Source organism: Staurois parvus, unplaced genomic scaffold (assembly GCF_062004578.1).
Source record: "Staurois parvus isolate SC_StPar_1 unplaced genomic scaffold, SC_StPar_1.0 ptg000447l, whole genome shotgun sequence".
NCBI lineage: Eukaryota > Metazoa > Chordata > Amphibia > Anura > Ranidae > Staurois > Staurois parvus.
This window is the reverse complement of record NW_028318243.1, coordinates 989,997-1,014,131: the sequence shown is the minus strand read 5'-3', so window position 1 is coordinate 1,014,131 and position 24,135 is coordinate 989,997. Positions and strand designations below refer to the sequence as shown.

The 24,135-nt window shown below is 46.4% G+C and overlaps 1 protein-coding gene across 1 annotated transcript; it reads right to left on the bottom strand.

The window, feature by feature from the left end:
- Positions 1 to 1,054: 1,054 nt before the first annotated feature.
- Positions 1,055 to 24,135, bottom strand: LOC149453590 (ecto-ADP-ribosyltransferase 5-like). The gene is made up of 6 exons (XM_089688141.1): positions 24,054 to 24,135; positions 13,550 to 13,627; positions 9,116 to 9,797; positions 5,484 to 5,516; positions 4,666 to 4,698; positions 1,055 to 1,128 (listed from the first exon to the last, which is right to left on the bottom strand). The coding sequence occupies exons 2-6, from the start codon at positions 13,613 to 13,615 to the stop codon at positions 1,055 to 1,057; spliced, it is 888 nt and encodes a 295-aa protein (XP_089544267.1). The 5' UTR covers positions 13,616 to 13,627; positions 24,054 to 24,135.

Genomic DNA, 24,135 nt, shown 5'->3' with positions numbered 1-24,135 from the left:
GGAGCGAGCTAAGAATGGTCAGGTCACAAGCCAGGTTCAGCAGGGTGCGAGCAAATACAGTACCTGGGATCAGATGGAAGAGTAGTCAGGCAAGCCAGGGGTTAAGCAGGAGAAGAGTAGGATCAGGAACAAGCAGAGGTCGGCAACGGAGTATACAGCAACACAGGAACAGGATACAAGATACAAGACCAAACGGCAACTTGACATACCTGTTCCTATGTTTAAATAGCCCGCCTCCCGCTGTCATTGGTGCCAGGTGCGCGTCCGCGATCCCGAGTGCGCATTCGCGAACCCCGCCGCTGCCATGCGCGCCCAGGTCCTATCGCCCGCCGGGTAGTGAGTGTTGGTGTTCTGCGCATGCGCCGCCCGACGCGATGCCGCAGAACACCCGGATCCTGACAGAGTCAATGCGTTTTTCTAGTTAAGAGCGGAGATAGGAGATAGATGCATTTACCCAGAGGAAAGCAGCTATATCAGATTATGTTCATTTGGCAATTATTTAAAAATGTTTCATTTGGTATGGCCAGGGCTGCTGTTAGAAATCATGGGGTCCTGTACAGCCTACTGGACAGCTCCACCGCAGCCCCCCCAGAACTTATCAAAATTATTTTTTCATTAACCACTTGCCAATCGTGTTATAGCCAAATGACAACTACAGCTCGGTTGCCCAGTTCTGGGAGGGCGTCATATGACGTCCTCCCAGAACACGCCCTCCCGCATGCCCCCAGCGGCGCGCACCCGGCAATCTCTGTGATCGCTGTGTCCTACAGACACAGCTGATCACATGATGCGGCAAACAGGCCAATCACAGCGACCTTTTACCACGTGATCAGCCGTGTCCAATGACACAGCAGATCACAGAGTAAATACAGTTGCTGGCCTTCTCTCGAAATGTGTAGTTCCACCCACCACCAGGATATCACACCCTTCAGCATGACTTTCCATAAGGTAGAACTAGGGAGTATGGAATATTCTTTTTGATGTTTTGGATTTCCTATCAAGAAATACATATTCTATCTTTTTTGTAATAGAAGTAATAGTATTCATGATTAGTTTAGGAGAGGGTTTCATACTCACCATTACTGGAGATACCTGTAGAGGATTTTTCACCTGTAGAGGATTTTTCACCTGTAAAGATAATGACCAGATATGTCACATCACAGCAAGAACACAGGAGCTACAACAACAAGGATTACAGCCAGCGCAGTGAGCAGTAGCATTGATTACTGGTCTTTTTTTAAATTATTTTGCTGTTTTGCTTTATACAGGGTAAAATCATCAGAACATTAATATTATTATTATTACACAGTATTTATAAAGCGCCAATAGTTCGCTCAGCGCTGTACATTACAAAGGGGGACAGAACATGTGACAGAACAATACCAATACAATGCAAAACATGAGGGGATTGAGGGCCCTGCTCCTTGGAGCTTACAATCTAGGAGGGAGGGGATAGTGGTACAGGAGGAGATAGCTGTGGGGGATGGAGTGGTAGGAAGAGTGGAGGTGGTCGGCAGGTTAGCAGGGGGTGGGGTAGGCTTCCCTGAAGAGATGGGTTTTCAGGGTGCGCCTAAAGGAGAGGAGAGTAGGTGATAATCTGATGGGTTGGAATAGGGAGTTCCATAGGATGGGTGACGCCCTAGAGAAGTCCTGGAGGCGGGCATGGGAGGAGGAGACCAGGGAACTGGAGAGAAGGAGGTCTTGTGAGGAGCGGAGTGTGCGTGCTGGACGGTACTTGGATATTAGGTCAGAGATGTAGTACGGGGCAGTATGGTGGACAGCTTTGTACGTCAGTGTTAGGATTTTGAATTTGATCCGTTGCGCAATCGGAAGCCAGTGGAGGGATTGGCAGAGGGGGGTGGCGGAGATGGAGCGGTTGGAAAGGTGAATGAGTCTGGCAGCCGTATTCAGGATCGACTGAAGCGGGGATAACCAGCGGCGAGGCAGGCCAGTGAGGAGGGAGTTGCAGTAGTCGAGTCGTGATATGATGAGAGAGTGGATGAGCTGTTTAGTGGTTTCTGGGGTAAGGAACGTGCGTATTTTGGCAATGTTTCGGAGGTGGAGTCTGCATGAGTTAGTTAAAGATTGGACTTGGGGCTGGAAGGATAGGTTGGAGTCCAGAATGACACCCAGTACTCTGGCCTGCGGGCGGGTTTGATGGTGGCATTGTTGGATGTGACGGAGAAGTCAATGGGGGGTGGTGTCCGGGCTGGGGGGAAGACAAGAAACTCGGTTTTGGAGAGGTTCAGTTTAAGGAAGTGGAGCGACATCCAGTCTGATATGTCGCTCAGTAGGTGTGTGATTCGGGCGGAGACTGAGGGGGTGAGGTAGGGGGTTGAGAGATAGATTTGTGTGTCGGCAGCATAGAGGTGGTAGTTGAAGCCATGAGAGTGTATGTGTTGGCCAAGGGAGGAGGTGTAGATGGAGAAGAGAAGGGGTCCGAGGATAGAGCCTTGAGGGACCCCAACAGAGAGGGGGAGTGAGGGGGAGGTGGTAGCATTATAGGTAACACTGAAAGAGCGTTGTGACAGGTAGGATGAGAGCCAGGAGAGAGCAGAATCTCTGAGGCAGAGGGAGTGTAGTTTTTTGAGGAGGTGGGGGTGGTCAACTGTGTCGAAGGCCGCAGAGAGGTCAAGGAGTAGGAGCACTGAATAGTGGCCATTAGCTTTGGCGGTTAGAAGGTCGTTGGATAGTTTGAGTAAGGCAGTTTCGGTGGAGTGTAGGGGACGGAAGCCGGACTGTAGGGGATGGAGGAGGTTGTTGTTGTTGAGGTGAGAGCTTAGGCGGGTGTAGACTAGGCGCTCGAGGAGTTTAGATGTAAATGGGAGCAGGGAGATGGGTCAGAGGTTGTTCGGGTCATTGGGGTCCAGGGAGGGCTTGTTAAGTATGGGGGTGATATGTGCATGTTTCAGAGGGGAGGGGAAAGTGCCGGAGGAGAGGGAGAGATTAAAGATGTGGGTGAGGGAGCGTAGGATGGAGGGGGTAGGAGTTGTGAGGGGATAGGGTCGAGGGGGCAGGTGGTGAGGCGGGCATCAGCGAGGATCTTGGACACTTCCTCGATGGTAGTAAGGTCAAAGGTGCGGAGTGTTGGGGGGGCTTCAGTATGAGGAATGTAGGGTGGGGTGGAAGTGGAGGTCAGAGCAGTGGTGGGGCTGTGGGAGAGGGGTGATGAGGGGGTAGCTGAGTGAGGGGGAATGGGGTTGGAGGGAGTTTGAGCAGTGACAAAGTCCCTGCAGGTTATGTCGAGGGAGAGGGGGGATGAGGGGGTAGCTGTGTGAGAGGGTACAGGTCGAGAGGGCGTGTGAGTTGCGGCGATGTCCTTGAGAATTGTGTCAATCTTGTTTTTGAAGTGATTGACAATCTCAAGGGCAGTGAGTGAGGTGCTGGGTGGAGGTGGGGGTGGAGAGAGTAGAGAGTTGAAGGTGGAGAAGAGTCGGCGAGGATTGGAGGAGAGGGTCTTGATGAGGGTCAGGAAGTAGGCTTGTTTGGCTGCGTGGATGGAGGAGGTGTAGGTGCGGAAGGCAGATTTGTAGTGGGTGAAGGCTTGTTGGGATTTGGTTTTGCGCCATAGTCTTTTCAGGGCACGACTGTGTCATTTGAGGGTTTTGGTGTGATCAGTCTGCCAGGGCTGGAGCGGTCGGGGTCTGATGTTGCGTGTGGTTAAAGGCGCTAGTGAGTCAAGGGCTGTTGACAGCGCGTTGTTGTAGGCAGTCATAGCCATAGACAGGACAGGGGTAGGATGCTGTCGTGGAGTTGATCAGCTGCAGAGTGGAGGGGGGCAGGGTTAAGGTTGCGGAGGTTACGGCTGGTAGTAGTGTGACATTTGGAGGGGTAGGCGTTGGAGGACAAGGAGATAGAGAAGGTAATCAGGTTGTGGTCAGAAAGAGGGAAGGGGGTGTTAGTGAGGTTGTGGGGAGCGCAGCGGTTGGAGAAGACAAGATCAAGGATATTACCGTCGGACTGGGTGGTGACAGAGTCAATGCGTTTTTCTAGTTAAGAGCGGAGATAGGAGATAGATGCATTTACCCAGAGGAAAGCAGCTATATCAGATTATGTTCATTTGGCAATTATTTAAAAATGTTTCATTTGGCATAGCCAGGGCTGCTGTTAGAAATCATGGGGTCCTGTACAGCCTACTTGACAGCTCCACCACAGCCCCCCCCCCCCCCCCCCCAGAACTTATCAAAATTATTTTTTCATTAACCACTTGCCAATAGTGTTATAGCCAAATGACAACTACAGCTCGGTTGCCCAGTTCTGGGAGGGCGTCATATGACGTCCTCCCAGAACACGCCCTCCCGCATGCCCCCAGCGGCGCGCACCCTGCAATCTCTGTGATCGCTGTGTCCTACAGACACAGCTGATCACATGATGCGGCAAACAGGCCAATCACAGCGACCTTTTACCACGTGATCAGCCGTGTCCAATGACACAGCAGATCACAGAGTAAATACAGTTGCTGGCCTTCTCTCGAAATGTGTAGTTCCACCCACCACCAGGATATCACACCCTTCAGCATGACCCTCTATAAAAAAGGTAGAACTAGGGAGTATGGAATATTCTCTTTGATGTTTTGAATTTCCTATCAAGAAATACATATTCTATCTTTCTTGTGATAGAAGTAATAGTATTCATGATTAGTTTAGGAGAGGGTTTCATACTCACCTCTACTGGGGATACATGTAGAGGATTTTCCACCTGTAAAAATAATGACCAGATATGTCACATCACAGCAAGAACACAGGAGCTACAACAACAAGGAATACGGCCAGCGCAGTGAGCAGTAGCATTGATTACTGGTCTTTTTTTTTATTATTTTGCTGTTTTGCTTTATACAGGGTAAAATCATCAGAACACTTGTAATATATCAGATTATGTTCATTTGGCAATTATTTAAAAATGTTTCATTTGGTATGGCCAGGGCTGCTGTTAGAAATCATGGGGCCCTGTACAGCCTGTACAGCCTACTTGACAGCTCCATCGCAGCCCCCCCAGAACTTATCAAAATTATTTTTTCATTAACCACTTGCCAACCGCGCTATAGCCAAATGACAACTACAGCTCGGTTGCCCAGTTCTGGGAGGGTGTCATATGACGTCCTCCCAGAACACGCCCTCCCACATGCCCCCAGCAGCGGCGCGCACCCGGCAATCTCTGTGATCACTGTGTCCTACAGACACAGCTGATCACATGATGCGGCTAAGAGGCCAATCACAGCGACCTTTTACCACGTGATCAGCCGTGTCCAATGACACAGCAGATCACCGAGTAAGTACAGTTGCTGGCCTTCTCTTGAAATGTGTAGTTCCACCCACCACCAGGATATCACACCCTTCAGCATGACCCTCCATAAGGTAGAACTAGGGAGTATGGAATATTCTCTTTGATGTTTTGGGTTTCCTATCAAGAAATACATATTCTATCTTTCTTGTGATAGAAGTAATAGTATTCATGATTAGTTTAGGAGAGGGTTTCATACTCACCACTATTGGAGATACATGTAGGGGATTCTCCAACTGTAAAAATAATGACCAGATATGTCACATCACAGCAAGAACACAGAAGCTACAACAACAAGGAATACGGCCAGCGCAGTGAGCATTAATTTAATTACGTTTTTTGTTTTTTTTTGTTTTTTTGCAGTTTTGCTTTATACAGGGTAAAATCGTTAGAACACATATTATATCAGATTATGTTAATTTGGCAATTATTTAAAATTTTTAATTTGGCATAGCCAGGGCTGTTAGAAATCAAGGGGCCCTGTACAGTCTCCTTGACAGCTCCACTGCAGCCCCCCCCCCCTTCCCAGGACATATCAAAATGATAGTTTTATTAACCACTTGCCAACTGCGCTATAGCCAAATGACAACTACAGCATGGTTGCCCAGTTCTGGGAGGGTGTCATATGATGTCCTCCCACGCGTCCCCAGAGGCGGTCACCCAGCGATCTCCATTATAGCTGTGTCCTATGACCACAGCGACCTTTTACCACGTGTCCAATGACACAGCAGATCACGGAGTAAATACAGTTGCCGGTTATCGGCAGCACTTTCCTTACGCTGTCACAGCATGAGGAAAGTACTGCTGATAACCGGCAATTGTCACAGAATAGATTGGCCACCCATTAGTGCCCCCACCAGTGCCCAGCAGTGCCGCCCACCCACCAGTGCTACCCATTAGTGCCACCCACCAGTGTCACTCATCATTGCCCATCAGTGCTGCCTCTCAGTGCCCATTGTGATAATTGTGCACTTAGACACATGGACGCTGACCACCATTTTGTTAAGGTCTACCATCTTGTATCATGATCTGAAAATATCATTCGCACTCCGTCCAGTCCCCCCCCTCCCCTTTGAATGGAATGTGGTCTGTGTGTGCACTGGGGTCACAAGTGCATAAGGCACAGCTGGATATGCTTCATGGCTGTAACCTCAATTAGCCTGGTGCCAGAGTATCTGACAAACCCTTTCCTCTGCCGGGTCGTAAAACTATAACTCGGTCGGTCACTTGACATGTAAGCATTACAGCAAGGGCCATAAAAACGTGCATTCCACAAATCATTTTTCATACAAATTCATAACTTCAGCAGGAACTAGGGCACATTGATATAAAGCATATATTCAGATAGGTCATTTTAATACAAGTCACATGACATCTTACATCCCTATGTGGCGTCTACAAGAGGGCAGAAAGCAATATATTTTTATCCGGAGTGGCAGGATATGCCATAATTGATATCTGGATGTTCGGAATATGATTCTGCATATTAATCTGCCAGTTACTAGGATGCTACCTGTACCTATTGAAGGTTATTGACTATGGTATAAACTTGTAAGGAATTTGGTCATTGCCTGGGTCCCCGCCTAACACCCATCCCCAAATGAGGCAACTGGCCCTTTGCTTTCAGGAGACACCTCTTTGGGTTACTAGAAAAAAGGCTGACATGGCTGGAGAGAGGTAAGAAGAAGAGATAACTCCCTTTTAACATCAGGAACATCTTTGGGAGAAAGGCAACCTTTTTGTTCGGACGACTGGATTCTGCTCAAACCAAGTACTCTTGAAAGTATCCTGCCTTCTGAATTTTCTCTTTTATTCCTCTGTTTTATTGCTCTCTCATATATATATATATATATATATATATATATATATATATATATATATAATTTGTTACATCTTTTCTGTAAACATTTTAATTGCACCATTTTGACCTTTTTAGTAATAAATCCTATTTTCCGAAAAGTGTTGAAACTGTCTCTAAAGCTTTTAATGCAAACTAAAAGAATCCCTGTCTCTGGAGAGTGCTACTGTATGTATTAACCCTCTGCATACATCTGTCTGCGGGGACAGTGTGTATACAGACGCTTATTCAAACATCATAGTGTTACTGATAAGATTTGTGAGTTTCCTCCTTCTCTGTAAAAAGGAGGTGGTGGCAGTGTGAAGGGTTAATTGCGTAATTAACCTGACCCAGTAACAATCGCTCTCAGGCTACTGGCACATAGATTGGGGTCCAGCGAGCTGGAAAATCTTTGTGCAGGGTGCAGATGAGAGTGGCATTGTTACGCAAGTGGCAGCGCGGTCTTAGATCGGCTGGTCCTTCGGTCACAAGTTGTTGAGAAGGGCTGGGGTCTGACGCCGCGCACCGTCACACCCATCAGCGCTGATCATTACTGCATATCAGTGAAGTCTATCAGTGCTGCCTAACTGTGCCACATCATCAGTGCTGCCTATCAGTGCCACCTAATTAACGCACATCAGCGAAGGAGAAAAAATTACCTGTTTTGCTAAATTTTATAATAGAAACAGAAAAACCCTTTTTTTAATTTAAATTTTTTGCTCTTTTTTTTTTTGTTTATTAAAAAATAAAACACCCAGCAGCGATTAAATACCACCAAAAGAAAGCTCCATTTGTGAGAAAAAAAATTATACAAAATTTCATATAGGTGCAGTGTTGCATGACCGCGCAATTGTCATTCAAAGTGCGACAGCACTGAAAGCTGAAAATTGGCCTGGACAGGAAGGGGGTAAAAGTGACCGGTAGGCGAGGGGTTAAAAATGCACCAAAATCATTATTAGCGGACACAAACATGTGTATGGACAGTGTATTCAGGGATACTCACACACCTACTCCTAATAGAGTAACAGAAGGTTCCAAACAAACAGCTCATTCACTTTGTATGGGCCAGAGAGCCCGTGTAATATGAGCCCTTCATTTTTAAAAATATATTTATTTTTTTAAATATTTTTTTTACAAATTTTTATTGTATTTCTTACAATTTTGAAAAATTATATTTTACAATTTTTTTAGATTATTTTTTATATTTTTTTTATATATTAAAAAAAAAATAATAAAAAAAGAGTTGATTGAGAGTTGATTGGAGGGAAGAGACACACACAGTGGCCTACTTAGGTTTTGTTCTGCCATAGTCAACACAAAAATCGTGTGTGCCCTCCTCATCCCCAGCCCCCCCCCCATGCTTGGCTCCCTCTCCCATCCACAGCCGACACCCTCCACTCTGCTTTCCCCAGAATTCCACACAGACAGACAATGGCCGCTCTCGGGCAGCAATCACCGATCAGCGGAGGCTCCTTCCTCGTCCGTTTGCTCGGCTCCTCCTCTCTACCAGCTCTGGCCTGTGTGTGGCCTTCAGATCCAGTGACCTCTCGTGGTTCGGGTTCCATGTAGTGGAGACTGCTGCAAGCCTGCAAACATAACGGCTCCTGTGTGCCATTGCCACAAGAGTGTCACTTCTGCTGGGGTGGGCGACACCGGCCCCGGCCCCTGACAAATGCTGCCCAAGGCAGACGCCTTTTTTGCCTGGCTGTAAATACACCCTGGACACACACCCCCTCCACACAGCACACAGGAACAGAGCTGAGACTGTCAATTTGCTGGAGCTCCCTCCCTTGTCACCATTTTTCTCTTGGTGTCAGGAAAACTTGTAAGAAGTGATTCATGCTGAATGCAGAGGAAGGAGGCAGCAAACAGAAACTACACTTAGCAGTCTGGATTGAGACAAGTACACACTATAGGAGGGTTCTTGTGTATATTTAGTTGGACCTACAAATAAAACCCAAACCAAACAAGTAAGTCAAATAAGTAAAGTTTACTAACCTTTACATAGGTAGTCACAATTGTAGTAGTGACATCTTCTCTTTGTGGTTTTAAGGACAAATCTTCCTTTACCTTCCTGCTCTATAATGTTGGTCACTTGGAAAACCTCGTCTACTGGTATCAGAACCTCCTTTTCATCTGGATAATAGGAATACTTTTTGATGTCGGCACCGAAGCAGCTGGTGATGTTGAAGAACGTGTCATCTCCAAAGTCCTTTGCTACTGCGTGGTTGGTGGATGAAGAAGCAAACTGACCGATTCTGACTTCTCCCCCGATTCTTTCATGTTTTAAATGCATGTTATTCATCCCTCTGTATACCGAGTGCGAACAAGTCGACCTAAGGAGCACTACAGCGCGCGTAATGAAGAAGTGAAGAGAATGGTAATGGAACGTGTCCCTACTGCTATAATCTCTCACTGCCCTGTTGAAGCGAGAATAAAGATTGGAATTTTTGTTGGAATATGCCATAATGGCAATGCCGTACTCATCCTGAAAGCCGTCTGGTACATTCGGTTTCTCAGTGTCCCACTTCTTTTTTGCCTCATCCCAAGTATTACTAAACACTGAGTCAGCCCGTTTTTCTTCAGCAAGTAGGGAGTTTATTATTTTATTTTCCATCTCTCCTGTGCAGTCTTCGTACTGATCATCAAATGCGTTGTCATTCATATTTAGAGTGATTTCCTGCAATGATCAGAAGAACTCCGCTGTGGTCATACTACAGTCATACATGCACATGTAGAATTTTGGGTCAGAATAATCAGAAGTCGGTTGACCCACCAGAATTTTTTTTTTTCAGTCTGTGGAAAGTAATCAAAGTACCCATGAGGAACCTCCACAAGAACGGGAGAACATACAAACTCCATCACAGCAGATTAGTAGATGGCATGGAGGGTTTACAATGATGTCGTCCTGGGTTCCACTTCTACCAGGAATGGTACCTTCATGGAATCTGTATGTTCTTGTATCTTTGTGAGTTTCTCCCATGTTCTCAGCTCCCCTCCCATTGCCCACTAATGTGATGACTAACTGGCCTCTGTTTTTGCATATCTGTGATGGAGATATAAGGTCCTGCATCAACGGGCTTTTGTTCGCTTCCCATACAAGTCTATGGGGATGCATGCAGGTCAGAAGATCTCAAACTGATGACATCAGCACAAGTCTGAAGCCTGTCAACACTGATCTTCAGTTTGCCAGCCTTGCTTCACCCCTCCCCCGCCTTACTAAAGGGAATATACAGTTTTTTTACCTGATTTGTTTCCTTACTTAGGGTTTCAATTTAAAAATACAACTTTAATGTTTCTAATCAGGTAAATCTGAATATTGTATATAAACTAGTTTGTATTTTCAAATGCAGGAAAGCAAAATTTTCCAACTCCTTATTGCACTTTTCAGGCTTCCCTATTGGTTGCTGAGCCCAATAGCTCAAGCTGAAATGTACACAGTGACTCCTCCCCTTCTCTTTGGATGTCTCTGTTCACTGCCCTGTTACATGAGTTTTAAAGTCCCGTTGAAACATTACTTTATATCAGCAAACTACATTCCAGGTGCACCAAGACAGAAGGTGGCTGAAGTCTTACAGTTGGTTTTCTTTGGAAAGCAGCCACATCCTTCACAAAAAACTCTGTCCCCTGCCAGTATGCTGCAGAGAAGGCCCCTTGATTTCTGTGTGAAAGCAGTGGTCTCTCTGCAGAGGTCCAACACGCCTCTTGCCAGAGTCAGAGCTACAGATCTCCGACCAGCAGGGAGCATTAGCTTTATTTATTGCACAACTATAGTTCTGACTTAACCGGGGTCTGTGTCTAACCTCTGCAGAGAGACTACTGCTTCCGCAAAGAGAAAAGCGGTACTTCTCTACAGCATGCTGGCAGGGGACAGGCTTCTCTACACTTGCTGGGGCTGCTTTATAAAGAAAATGCAATGTAAGACTTTGGACACCTTTTGTTTGGTGCAAAGCTGTCTTAACTCTTGCTAGTATAAAACATGCAATTGGAGACAGAGCTAGAAGGTCATCTATATCAGCTGTACATTACAAAAAGGCTTGTGTAGAGATGTCATACACGGCTCAAAAAAATTAAAGGAAGAATTTTTAATCAGAGTCTAGCATCATGTCAATGAAATTCCTAGGACATTGATCTGGTCAGGTAAGTAGAAGAGGGGGTGTTTAATCAGTTTCAGCTGCTTTGGTGTTAATTAAATTATCAACAGGTGCACTAGATGGGCAACAATGAGACTACCCCCAAAACAGGAATGGTTGTACAGTTGGAGGCCACTGAAATTTTTTTCTCTACCCATCTATTCTGACTGTTTTTCACTAGTTTTGCATTTGGCTAGGGCCAGTGTCACTACAGGTAGGCGATACCTGGACCCTACAGAGGTTGCACAGGCAGTCCAACTCCTCCAGGATGGCACATCAATACGTGTCATTGCTAGAACGTGTGCTGTGTCTCCCAGCAAAGTCTCAAGAGCATGGAGGAGATTCCAGGAGACAGGCAGTTACTTTAGGAGAGCTGGACAGGGCCATAGAAGGTCCTTAACCCATCAACAGGACCGGTATCTGCTCCTTTGTGCAAGGGGGAACAGGATGAGCACTGCCAGAGCCCTACAAAATGACCTCCAGCAGGCCATAGGTGTGAATGTCTGACCAAACAATCAGAAACAGACTTCAGGAGGGTGGCCTGAGGGCCCGATGTCCTCTAATGGGCCCTGTGCTCACTGCCCGGCACCATAGAGCTGGATTGGCATTTGCCATTGAACACCAGAATTGGCAGGTCCACCACTGGCACCCTGTGCTTTTCACAGATGAGAGCAGGTTCACCTTGAGCACATGTGACAGACGTGAAAAGGTCTGGAGAAGCCGTGGAGAACATTCTACTGCCTGTAACATGGTTCAGCATGACCGGTGGTGGTCTGGAGAGGCATGGTTCAGCATGATGGTGGGTCAGTGATGGTCTGGAGAGGCATATCCATGGAGAGATGCACAGAACTCTACAGGCTGGACAATGGCACCCTGACTGCCATTAGGTATCGGGATGAAATCCTTGGACACATTGTCAGACCCTACACTGGTGCAGTGGGTCTTGGGTTCCTCCTGGTGCACGACAATGACCAGTCTCATATGGCCCCACGCTCGCCTGACTTAAATCCAATAGAACACCTCTGGGATATCATGTTTCGGTCCACCTGACGCCTCCAGGCTGTACCTCAGACTGTCCAGGAGCTCAGTGATGCCCTGGTCCAGAGCTGGAGGGAAATCCCCCAGGACACCATCCGTGGTCTCATTAGGAGCCTCCCCCAATGTTGTCAGGCATGCATACAAGCATTTGGGGCCATACAAACTACTGTGAACCACTCTAAGTTGCTGCAATGAAATTTCAGAAAAATGGACTAGCCTGCTGCATCATTTTTTCAGTTTGAAGGAAATGAAAATGGTCAACTTACAGGAGGACTGAATTCAAAGACACCCAACAAATCAAACAATGGGGCATCCTTACGTTCCTCACACATTACCCCGTCCATATCAGTATAGAGATAAAGCAGGAGATTTTTCCCCATTGAGATCTGGTGTGTTTTCAAAGTGTTCCTTTGAATTTTTTGAGCCGTGTATGATAAATATAACCAGGGCTGGGACAAGGGGTGAGCAGGAAGGGCAGCTGTCCCAGGCACTCTGGTATCATATGAGGTAGGGGGCACCATTAGGAGACTGGGGGGAGGTATTTGTGTTAGGAGGGGGGACTTGGGATAAGAATAGTTCCAGGAGGGTACATTTTGGGAGGTGTGCTAGGAGTGGTGATTTGGGGGGATTTGTGTTGGGAGTGGGAAAAGAGGATTTGTGCTAGGAGGGAGGATTTGGGTTGTTTGTGCTGGAAAAGGCGATATGGTAGAGGGGGAAGGGCTATTTTTTCTTCTTCTTTTTTTTTTTTGGGGGGGGGGATTTGTACTAGTACAAATGATTGGGGATATTTATGCTAGGAGGGGAAATTTGTACTGGGAAGAGGGATTTTTGGACTGGGGGGAAGATTTGTGCTCGAAGGAGAAATCTGACGGGTAAAGGATTTGTGGAATGATGAGAATTTTTTTTTAGGGGGGGAGGTGAGATTTTTGCTGGGCACATGGAGGAAGAGAGTATTTGAGCTGGGGGGATGGGGGGGAACAAAGATTTGTGCTGGGAGGAGGGGGGATTTATGTTTAGGGTGTAAGCATGCAGATTAGTGCTTGATTTTTTTTTTTTTTGGGGGGGTGGGGATTTTTGCTGACAGTATAATGCTCATACATCTTGCAGGGGGTGCAATTCGGTATGTTTGCCCTGGGCTCTAGATGACCTTGGCCAGGCACTGAATATACCTTACATCCATGATTATCTGAAAACAAACCGCTGAATCACAAGCAATTATGGTAGATTACACTTCGGTGACCATTTACTTCCATCTACATACCACTTGAGTCCATCCAATCCCAAATATCAGGCAGAGAGAAAGGAGTACACCCGCAGAGAATCTCATTCTGACAATAACCTGCAGAACAAAGAAAATGATGAATTGTATGATCATTCTACAATAATTGCTGCACTGAGCTACGTGTAACAATTCTGTGGATCAGGGGTCTCCAAACTACAGCCCACATGTGGCCCACTACGAGATTTTATTTGTGGCCGGGGTCAGTAGCATTTCCTTACATCAGTGAACAGACTGGGGATTCAGATCAACTGGTCTCTCTTTGTGATGGCGACACTGATGTAAGAGGGCCTCTGATGGGGCCCCGATGTAAGAGGATAGGGGACTATGATGAGATGGGGGGCTTCTGATATGAAGGAAGGGCTTATGATGAGATGGGGGGCTTCTGATATGAAGGAAGGGCTTATGATGTGATGGGGGGCTTCTGCTGTGAAGGAAGGGCTTATGATGTGATGGGGGGCTTCTGCTGTGAAGGAAGGGCTTATGATGTGATGGGGGACATCTGATGTGAAGGAAGGGCCTATGATGTGATGGGGGGTTTCTGATGTGAAGGAAGGGCTTATGATGTGATGGGGGGGCATCTGATGTGAAGGAATGGCTTATGATGTGATGGGGGGCTTCTGATATGAAGGAAGGACTTATGATGTGATGGGGGGCTTCTGCTGTGAAGGAAGGACTTATGATGTGATGGGGGGCTTCTGCTGTGAAGGAAGGACTTATGATGTGATGGGGGGCTTCTGATGTGAAGGAAGGGCTTATGATGTGATGGGGGGCTTCTGATGTGAAGGAAGGGCTTTTGATGTGATGGGGGGCATCTGATGTGAAGGAAGGACTTATGATGTGATGGGGGGCATCTGATGTGAAGGAAGGACTTATGATGTGATGGGGGGCATCTGATGTGATGGGGGGCATCTGGTGTGAAGGAAGGGCTTATGATGTGATGGGGAGCATCTGATGTGAAGGAAGGACCTATGATGTGAAGGGGGAGGGATCTGATGTGAAGGAAGGACCTATGATGTGAAGGGGGAGGCATCTGATGTGAAGGAAGGGCTTATGATGTGATGGGGAGCTTCTGATGTGAAGGAAGGGCTTATGATGTGATGGGGGGCTTCTGATGTGAAGGAAGGGCTTTTGATGTGATGGGGGGCTTCTGATGTGAAGGAAGGGCTTTTGATGTGATGGGGGGCATCTGATGTGAAGGAAGGGCTTATGATGTGATGGGGAGCTTCTGATGTGAAGGAAGGGCTTATGATGTGATGGGGGGCTTCTGATGTGAAGGAAAGGCTTTTGATGTGATGGGGGGCATCTGATGTGAAGGAAGGACTTATGATGTGATGGGGGGCATCTGATGTGAAGGAAGGACTTATGATGTGATGGGGGGCATCTGATGTGATGGGGGGCATCTGGTGTGAAGGAAGGGCTTATGATGTGATGGGGGGCATCTGGTGTGAAAGAAGGGCTTATGATGTGATGGGGGGCATCTGGTGTGATGGGGGGCATCTGGTGTGAAGGAAGGGCTTATGATGTGATGGGGGGCATCTGATGTGAAGGAAGGGCTTATGATGTGATCGGGGGCATCTGATGTGAAGGAAGGGCTTATGATGTGATGGGGGGCTTCTGATGTGAAGGAAGGACATCTTATAATATGGAGGGTTTCTGATGTGAAGTTGAACTTCTGATGTGATGGGGGGCTTTTGATGAGATGGGGGGCTTCTGATGTGAAAGGAGTACTTTTAATGTGATGGCGGGTTCCTGATGTAAAGGGAGGACTTATGGTGTGATGGAGGGATTCTGATGTGAAGGGAGGACTTCTTATTCAAAGGAAGGGGGAGTTCTAAAGATATGTGAGGGCTTCTGATGTGAAAGGAGGACTTCCTATGTAAAAGGGGGGCTTCTAATGAGATGGGGGGGGGTTATGTAAAAGGGAGTGGGGTTCTGATGAGATGGGGATTCTGATGTGAAGGGAAGACTCGTAATGTGCTGGAGGGCTTCTGATGTGAAGGCAGGAGTTCTGATGATGAGATGGGGGCTTCTGATGTAATTCGGGGGGGGGGGGCCTTCTGATATGAATGGATGATTTCTTATAATATGAAGGGCTTTTTATGTGAAGGGAGAATGTCTGGTGAGATGAGGGGCTTCTGATGTAATGGGGGGTGGACTTCTAATATGAAGGGATAGCTTCTGGTGAGATGGGGGGGCTTCTATTTTGAAGGGAGTACTTGTAATGTGCTGGAGGGCTTCTGATTCGATGGGGGGGGGGGGGGCTTCTGATGTTTTTAGGAACAATCTCTGTGTTTGCAAAGCAAGCAGAAGAAACAAATTGATATTTGATAAAGAGCAGCACACATTAGCACTTGTTAGGCACACACTTAACCCTTTGATTAACCCAGAGATGGTAACCCAGGTAACTAGTAAAGTGACAGTGTACAGTATTAACACTGAGCACTGTATTAGTGTTACTGGAGATGCCAATGTCAGTTCCCACAAAGTGTCAGTGTCAGATTGTCCGCCACACTACCAAAGTCTCACTATAAGTCACTGATCACCGCCTTTACTAGTATTAAACAAAAAAAAAAATTCCAGTATTCCATATATATAAAAATATAATTACTAATATTATACAGGATTTCTATAGCGCCAACAGTTTGCTCAGCGCTTTACAATATAACGGGATACAATACAGCAACAATACAGTTCAATACAAGAGGGTGAGGCGGGCCTGATCCTTGGAGCTTACAATCTAAGGGGGAGGGGATAGTGGTACAAAAGGTAGTAACTGTGGGGGATGGACTGATAGGAGTAAAAGATTCCATTATTAGCTGAGGGCAGGATAGGCTTCCCTGAAGAGATAGGTGTGACGATTGCGACGTCAGACCCCAGCCCGTCTCACCAAACTCGTGACCAAAGAACTAGCTAATCTAAAACCGTGCTGTCACGTGCGTAACAATCCCACGCCCAGCTGCACCCTGCACAAAGATTTTCCAGCTCACTGGACCACAATCGATGTACTGGCAGCCTGGGAGCGATTGTTACTGGGTCAGGTTAATTACGCAATTAACCCTTCACACTGCCACCACCTCCTTTTTGTACAGAGAAAGAGGAAACTCAGCAATATTAGCAATAACACTAGGATGGTTGGATAATCGTATGTATACCACTGTCACCACAGGCAGGTTATACAGAGGGTTAAACACACTTACAGTAACGCTCTACAGCGGCAGGAATTCGTAATTTCCATTAAAGAGCTTTAGAAACAGTTCACTTTCAAAAAGTAAGATTTATCACTAAAAAGGTCAAAATGGTGCAATAAAAATATTTACAGAAAAAGATGTAGCCAATATATATATAAATATACAGAGAACAATAATACAGCAAAGAGATAACAGAGGGAAGTTTAGGTAGATAAGTACTTGCCAAAAAGCCTTGGGTTAAGCAGCTTCAAGTCTCATGAGCCAAAAAGGATTTCTTATCTCCCACTGTCAGTTTCAATGTTACAGGAAGAATCTTCAACTCTTCACACACACGGCTCAACTCAGCCTCGCTTAGCTTTTCTAGCCACCCCACAGGGTGTCTCCCTGGAGCAGTAAACCAATCGCCTCATTTGGGAGGGAGTTGGTAGGTGGAGACCCAAACTCTGACCAAAAACTCTCATAGCTTCTATTACGATTCATAACTTATTCTCGGGGCATTTAGTAGCCGTGCCTCTAGTAGATTAATATGCAGACGTGTCTGCGGAATGGTTAGATATTAAATATTTGCATGAATGGTTCAGGAGATAGAATTTTCTGCTCTCCGGTATATGTCAGATAGGGGGTGTAATATACATGGGAATTTGTATTAACGTCAGCCGTCCGAATATGTGCTCCAGGTTTATGTAAGTCTTCCATAATCCAAGATATGGAATCATAGGGGAAAATGGATGTTGAATGTGGTGTCTAGTTTATGACTTATCTGGAATGTCTTTGAACTCAGTGAGGGACTCGGTTTACGCTTTTATGATCCCTTTCCAAGCAAGAGTTTCTTAGAGGGGTACCGAGCTAGTGAGGTTTTATAGCCAGGACGCCCTCCCATTGAGTGTGTTGCCTGTGATCTCTGCAAACACACACTGACCACATGTCACTCAACAGAGAGGGAGGGGGATGAGGGAAGAGGGAGAGCGAAATAATTATACAAGATGGACGGTCCTTTGCCAAAATTGAGGTTCCCATCCATCTCTGTGTGCATGATTGCTACAATAGGTTTTCAGAGATCGCCTAAAAATGAGCAGAGTAGGCAATAGTCTGATAAATTGGGGTAGAGTGTTCCCAGAGGATGGGGGAGCTCTGGAGAAGTCCTGGAGACAAGCATTGGAGGAGACAAGGGAGGTAGAAAGCAGGAGGTCGTGCGAGGAGTGGAGAGGACGGTTTGGGTGATATTTGGAGACAAGATTGGTGATGTAATTTGGGGCAGAGTTATAAATGGCTTTATATGTTATTGTTAATGTTCTAAATCTTATCCGTTGGGCAAGGAGAGGCCAGTGGAGGGATTGGCAGAGAGGGGTGGAGGACACTGAGTGGAGGCCAGTGGAAGGATTGGCAGAGAGGGGTGCAGATACAGAACGGTTAGTAAGGTGGATGAGTCTGGCAGCAGCATTCATGATAGACTGAAGAGGGGATAGCCTGCGATGAGGTTGGCCAATGAGGAGGGAGTTACAATAGTCAAGGCGAGATATAACAAGGGAGTGAATAAGTTGCTTAGTGGTTTCTGAGGTTAGGAACGGCTGTATCTTGGAGATGTTGCGGAGGTGAAGTCTACAAGATTTGTACAGCGATTGGATCTGGGTCTGAAAGGACAGATGGGAGTCTAGGATTACAACTAGTACCCTGGCATGAGAGAAGAGACTGATGGTTGTATTATTGATCTTAATGGAGAAGTCAGGGGAGGGGGTACAGGCTGGAGGAAATACTAAGAGCTCAGTTTTGGAAAGATTGAGTTTGAGGAAGTGGAGTGGCATCCATACCGATATGTCACTTAGTAGGTTAGTAATGCGAGAGGAGACTGAAGGGTTGAGGTGAGGGGTAGAAAAATAGATTTGTGTGTCATCAGCATAGACCTGGTACTTAAAGTCAAGGGAGTTTATCAAGTGACCAAGGGAGGAGGTGTAGATGGAGAAGAGAAGGGGTCCTAATGGACAGAACCTTGAGGGACCCCTACAGAAAGAGGGAGTGGAGAGGAGGAGCCAGAGTTATAGGTAACAATGAAGGAGCGCTGCAATAGGTAAGAGGAGAACCAGGAGAGAGCAGAGTCTCGCAGGCCAAAAGAGTAGAGTTTTTTGAGGAGGAGGGGATAACCAACAGTATCAAAAGCCGCAGAGAGGTCAAGTAGTAAGAGTAAGGAGTAGTGGCCATTGGTTGGGATGAGTATGGAGTAGTGGCCATTGGTTGGGATGAGTACGTAGTAGTGACCATTGGTTGGGATGAGTATGGAGTAGTGGCCATTGGTTTTAGCAGTTAGTAGATCATTAGTGATTTTTAGTAGGGCAGTTTCAGTGGAGTGGAGTGAGTGAAAGCCAGACTGTAAAGGGTCAAGAAGGTTGTTGTCAGTGAGGTGGGAGCTCAGGTGATTGTAGACTAAGCGTTATAAGAGTTTAGAGGTAAATGGCAGCAGGGAGATGGGTCTTAAGTTGTTCAGGTTGGTGGGGTCCAGGGAGAGCTTTTTAAGTATGGGAGTGATGTGTGCATGCTTTAGAGGGGAGGGGAAGGCACCGTTAGTGAGGGAGAGATTGAAGATGTGAGTGAGGGAGCATAGGATAGAAGAAGAGGGTGACTGTAGTAGATGTGAGGGGACAGGATCCAAGGGGCAGGTAGTGAGATGGGCTTCTGAGAAAACCTTAGTGACCTCTTTGGTAGTAGCAAGGTCAAAAGAGAAAAGTGTTGAGGGAGGTTTAGTATAAGGTATGCTAAGCGGGATGGATGTCTGTGCAGTAGAGATGCTCCTACGAATTGCATCAATCTTGGTTTTGAAATGATTTGCAATCTCGTAAGCAGTGAGTGAGGTACTGAGTGGAGGTGGAGAAAGTAGAGAAGACAACGAGGACTGGATGACAAGCTATTGATGAGAGTGACAAAGTAGGCTTATTTGGCAGCATGGAGGGAGGAATTGTATGTTAAGAAACCAGATTTATATCGGGTGAATGCTTGCTGAGATTTGGTTTTACGCCACAATTGCTCCAGTGCACGACTATGTCGCTTAAGATTTCTGGTGCCGTCAGTCTAGCAAGGTTGTAGCGGTTGGGGCCTGATGGTTCATGTAGTTAGAGGAGCAAGTGAGTCTAATGTGGATGAAAGTGAACTGTAGACAGTGGTGGCCAGGTCAGGGCAGGACAGGGGAGAGATTCTGTTATAGAGTTGGTCAGTTGCAGAGCGGAAAAGAGAAGGGTTTAAATTGTGAAGGTTTCTTCTGGTATTTGTTTGCTGTTCGTAGGGATGTTTGAAGACGAGGACACTGAAGGTGATTAGATTGTGATCAGAGAGAGGAAAGGGGGTGTTTGTGCGGTTGTAGGGAGTGCAAAGATGGGAGAAAATAAGGTCTAATGTATTCCTATCAGAGTGAATGGAGGACTGTGTCCATCACAGTGAGTGGAGGACTGTGTCCATCACAGTGAGTGGAGGACCGTGTTCATCAGAGTCCATGGAGGACTGTGTCAATTGTGTTAAGGCAAAAGATGAGGTTGGGTTGAAGAGTTGGGATGTAGCCGGGTTGTTCACATTAATGGGGATGTTACAATCTCTAAGAATGATAGTGGATTTTTTTTTACCAAAGATATGTAGAAGAATACATTTTGACCTAAATTTAAGAAATTTGATTTTTTTAAACTTTTTTTATTGGATGTGTTTTATAATATATACCGTGTATATAGGCCACTGACATTTTTTTCCCTACTCATCTTTTCTGACTGTTTTTCACTAGTTTTACATTTGGCTAGGGTCTGTGTTACTACTGGTAGCATGAGGCGACACCTGGATCCTAAAGAGGTTGCACAGACAGTCCAACTCCTCCAGGATGGCACATCAATAAGTGCCATTGCCAGAAGGCTTGCTGTGTCTCCCAGCACAGTCTCAACTGCATGGAGGAGATTCCAGGAGACAGGCAGTTACTCCAGGAGAGCTAGACAGGGCCGTAGAAGGTCCTTAACCCATCAGCAGGACCGGTATCTGCTCCTTTGTGAAAGGAGGAACAGGAGGAGCACTGCCAGAATCCTACAAAATGACCTCCAGCAGGCCACTGGTGGGAATGTCTCTGACTAAACAATCAGAAACAGACTTCATGAGGGTGGCCTTAGGGGTGACGTCCTCTAGTGGGACCTGTGCTCACTGCCCGGCACCATAGCGCGTGATTGGCATTTGCTATTGAACACCAGAATTGGCAGGTCCACCACTGGCACCCTGTGCTTTTCACAGATGAGAGCAGGTTCACCATGAGCACATGTGTGGAGAAGCCGTGGAGAACGTTCTGATGCCTCTAACATGGTTCAGCATGACCGTTTGGTGGTGGGTCAGTGATGGTCTGGAGAAGCATATCCATGGAGGGACGCACAGACGCCTACAGGCTAGACAATGGCAATCTGACAGCCATTAGGTATTGGGATGAAATCCTTGGACCCGTTGGCTGCAATATTTATTCTAAGCTTGCTTTCATAGATGTAATTTTCATCACTTAGCGGGAGGAGACATGGTGATCTACACCTTCTAGGGTGGTCTCTGGTCACTTGGCTGTAATATTTAGTTTGGCTTGTCGTTTTTATGGACATGATTCTCATCACTTACCTGGAGGAGACACAGTGATCTCTGTCTTCTCTGGTGGTCTCTGATCCCCTTTCTACAAAATGCTAAGCTTGTTTCATCCACGGACACAACTCTCATCAATTACCTGGAGGAAGCACGGTGATCTGCATCTTCTCTGGTAGGCTCTGGGTATTTTGCTCCAATATTTACAGTACTCTGGAAAAGTTTTAGGCAGGTGTGAAAAAATGCTGTAAATTATTATTATTATTATTATTATACAGTATTTATAAAGCGCCAATAGTTCGCTCAGCGCTGTACATTATAAAGGGGGACAGAACAATACCAATACAATGCAAAACATGAGGGTATCGAGGGCCCTGCTCTTTCAAGCTTACAATCTAGGAGGGAGGGGATGGTGGCACAGGAGGAGATAGCTGTGGGGGATGGAGTGGTAGGAAGAGTGGAGGAGGTCGGCAAGTTAGCAGGGGGCGGGGTAGGCTTCCCTGAAGAGATGGGTTTTCAGGGTGCGCCTAAAGGAGAGGAGAGTAGGTGATAATCTGATGGGTTGGGGCAGGGAGTTCCAGAGGATGGGTGACACCCTGGAGAAGTCCTGGAGGCGGGCATGGGAGGAGGAGACCAGGGAACTAGAGAGAAGGAGGTCTTGTGAGGAGCGGAGTGTGCGTGTTGGGCGGTACTTGGATATTAGGTCAGAGATGTAGTTCGGGGCAGTATGGTGGACAGCTTTGTACGTCAGCGTTAGGATTTTGAATTTGATCCGTTGCGCAATCGGAAGCCAGTGGAGGGATTGGCAGAGGGGGGTGGCGGAAACGGAGCGGTTGGAAAGGTGAATGAGTCTGGCAGCCGTATTCAGGATGGACTGAAGCGGGGATAGCCAGCGGCGAGGCAGGCCAGTGAGGAGGGAGTTGCAGTAGTCGAGTCGTGATATGATGAGGGAGTGGATGAGCTGTTTAGTGGTTTCTGGAGTTAGGAACGTGCGGATTTTGGCGATGTTGCGGAGGTGGAGTCTGCACGAGTTTGTTAAAGAGTGGACTTGGGGCTGGAAGGATAGGTTGGAGTCCAAAATGACACCAAGTACTCTGGCCTGCGGGGCGGGATTGATGGTGGCGTTGTTGGACATGATGGAGAAGTCAATGGGGGGTGGTGTCCGGGCTGGAGGGAAGACAAGAAACTCAGTTTTGGAGAGGTTCAGTTTAAGGAAGTGGAGCGACATCCAGTCTGATATGTCGCTCAACAGGTGTGTGATTCGGGTGGAGACCGAGGGGGTGAGGTGGGGGGTTGAGAGATAGCTTTCAGAAATAGAAGTGTTAATAGTTTATTTTTAGAAATTAACAAAATGGAAAGTAAATGAAAAGACGAGAAATCCAAATGAATTCAATATTTGGTGTGACCACCCTTTGCCTTCAAAACAGTAGGTACACTTGCACACAGTTTTTGAAGGCACTCGGTAGGTAGGTTGTTTTGAACATCTTAGAGAACTAAGCCCAGTCGTCTGTGGATGTCGGCTGCCTCAAATCCTTCTGTCTTCATGTCATCCCAGAAAGACTCCATGATGGTGAGATGAAGGCTCTGTGGCAGTCAAACCATCACTTCCAGGACTACTTGTTCTTCTATACAGTGAAGATAGTTCTTAATGACACTGACTGTATGTTTGGGGTCGTTGTCCTGCAGAATAAATTTGGCAACAATTGTGCACCTCCCTGATGGTATGGCATGATGGATAAGTATCTACCTGTATTTTTCAGCATTGAGGACACCATTCATCCTGACCAGTCTATGCTCCTCAACATTGCCCGTTTCTTTGTACTTCTGCAAAAGAGCTTGATGAAATGAATTGATGCTGGTTTGAAGCCAAAAGGGTAGCCACACCAAATATCGATATGATTTAAATTTTTCTTCTGTTCGCTAACTTTGCATTTTGTAAATTGATAACAATAAAAATACATATTTTTGATGAGCATTCTTACTTTACAACATTTTCTTCACACCTGCCTATAACTTTTCCACAGTACTGTAGCTAAAGGTATCCCTTTCATAGATGTGATTCTCATCACTTACCTAGAGGAGACAAGGGGATCTGTATCTTCTCTGGTGGCCTCTGGTCACTCTGCTGCAATATTTACGATGATTAAATTAAAAAAAAAAAACCTTTGCGCCAGATAGAAGATGGATTTAGATGGAAACTGAATGCATTTGAACACTGTTGCTGCTATGTCCCAAATATGATCCCACCACACATGTATACCAATACACAATAAAATCTGGGACAGCGCTACATACAAAATTACATAATGATAGATAGATAGATAGATAGATAGATAGATAGATAGATAGATAGATAGATAGATAGATAGATGAGACCTTCTCAATATCCATATAGTTAGGTCCTTCCCATCCAAGTGCACAAAACAGATAAATGTATTACCACCACATCGTAGAGATACCACCACCACCACCTCGTGGAGATCCCACCACCACCACCTCGTGGAGATCCCACCACCACCACCTCGTGGAGATCCCGCCACCACCACCTCGTGAAGATACCACCACCACCTTGTTAAGATCCCACCACCGCCACCTTGTGGAGATCCCACCACCATCTTGTGGAGATCCCACCACTGCCACCTTGTGGAGATCCCACCACCATCTTGTGGAGATCCCACCACCATCTTGTGGAGATCCCACCACCACCTTCAGCCTCTCACCTTATTAGTAAGACCTACTTATGACTTCGGTCTAATTGTGCCTTTAACCATTTTATCCCTGGGTTATGGGGATTGTCCTTCC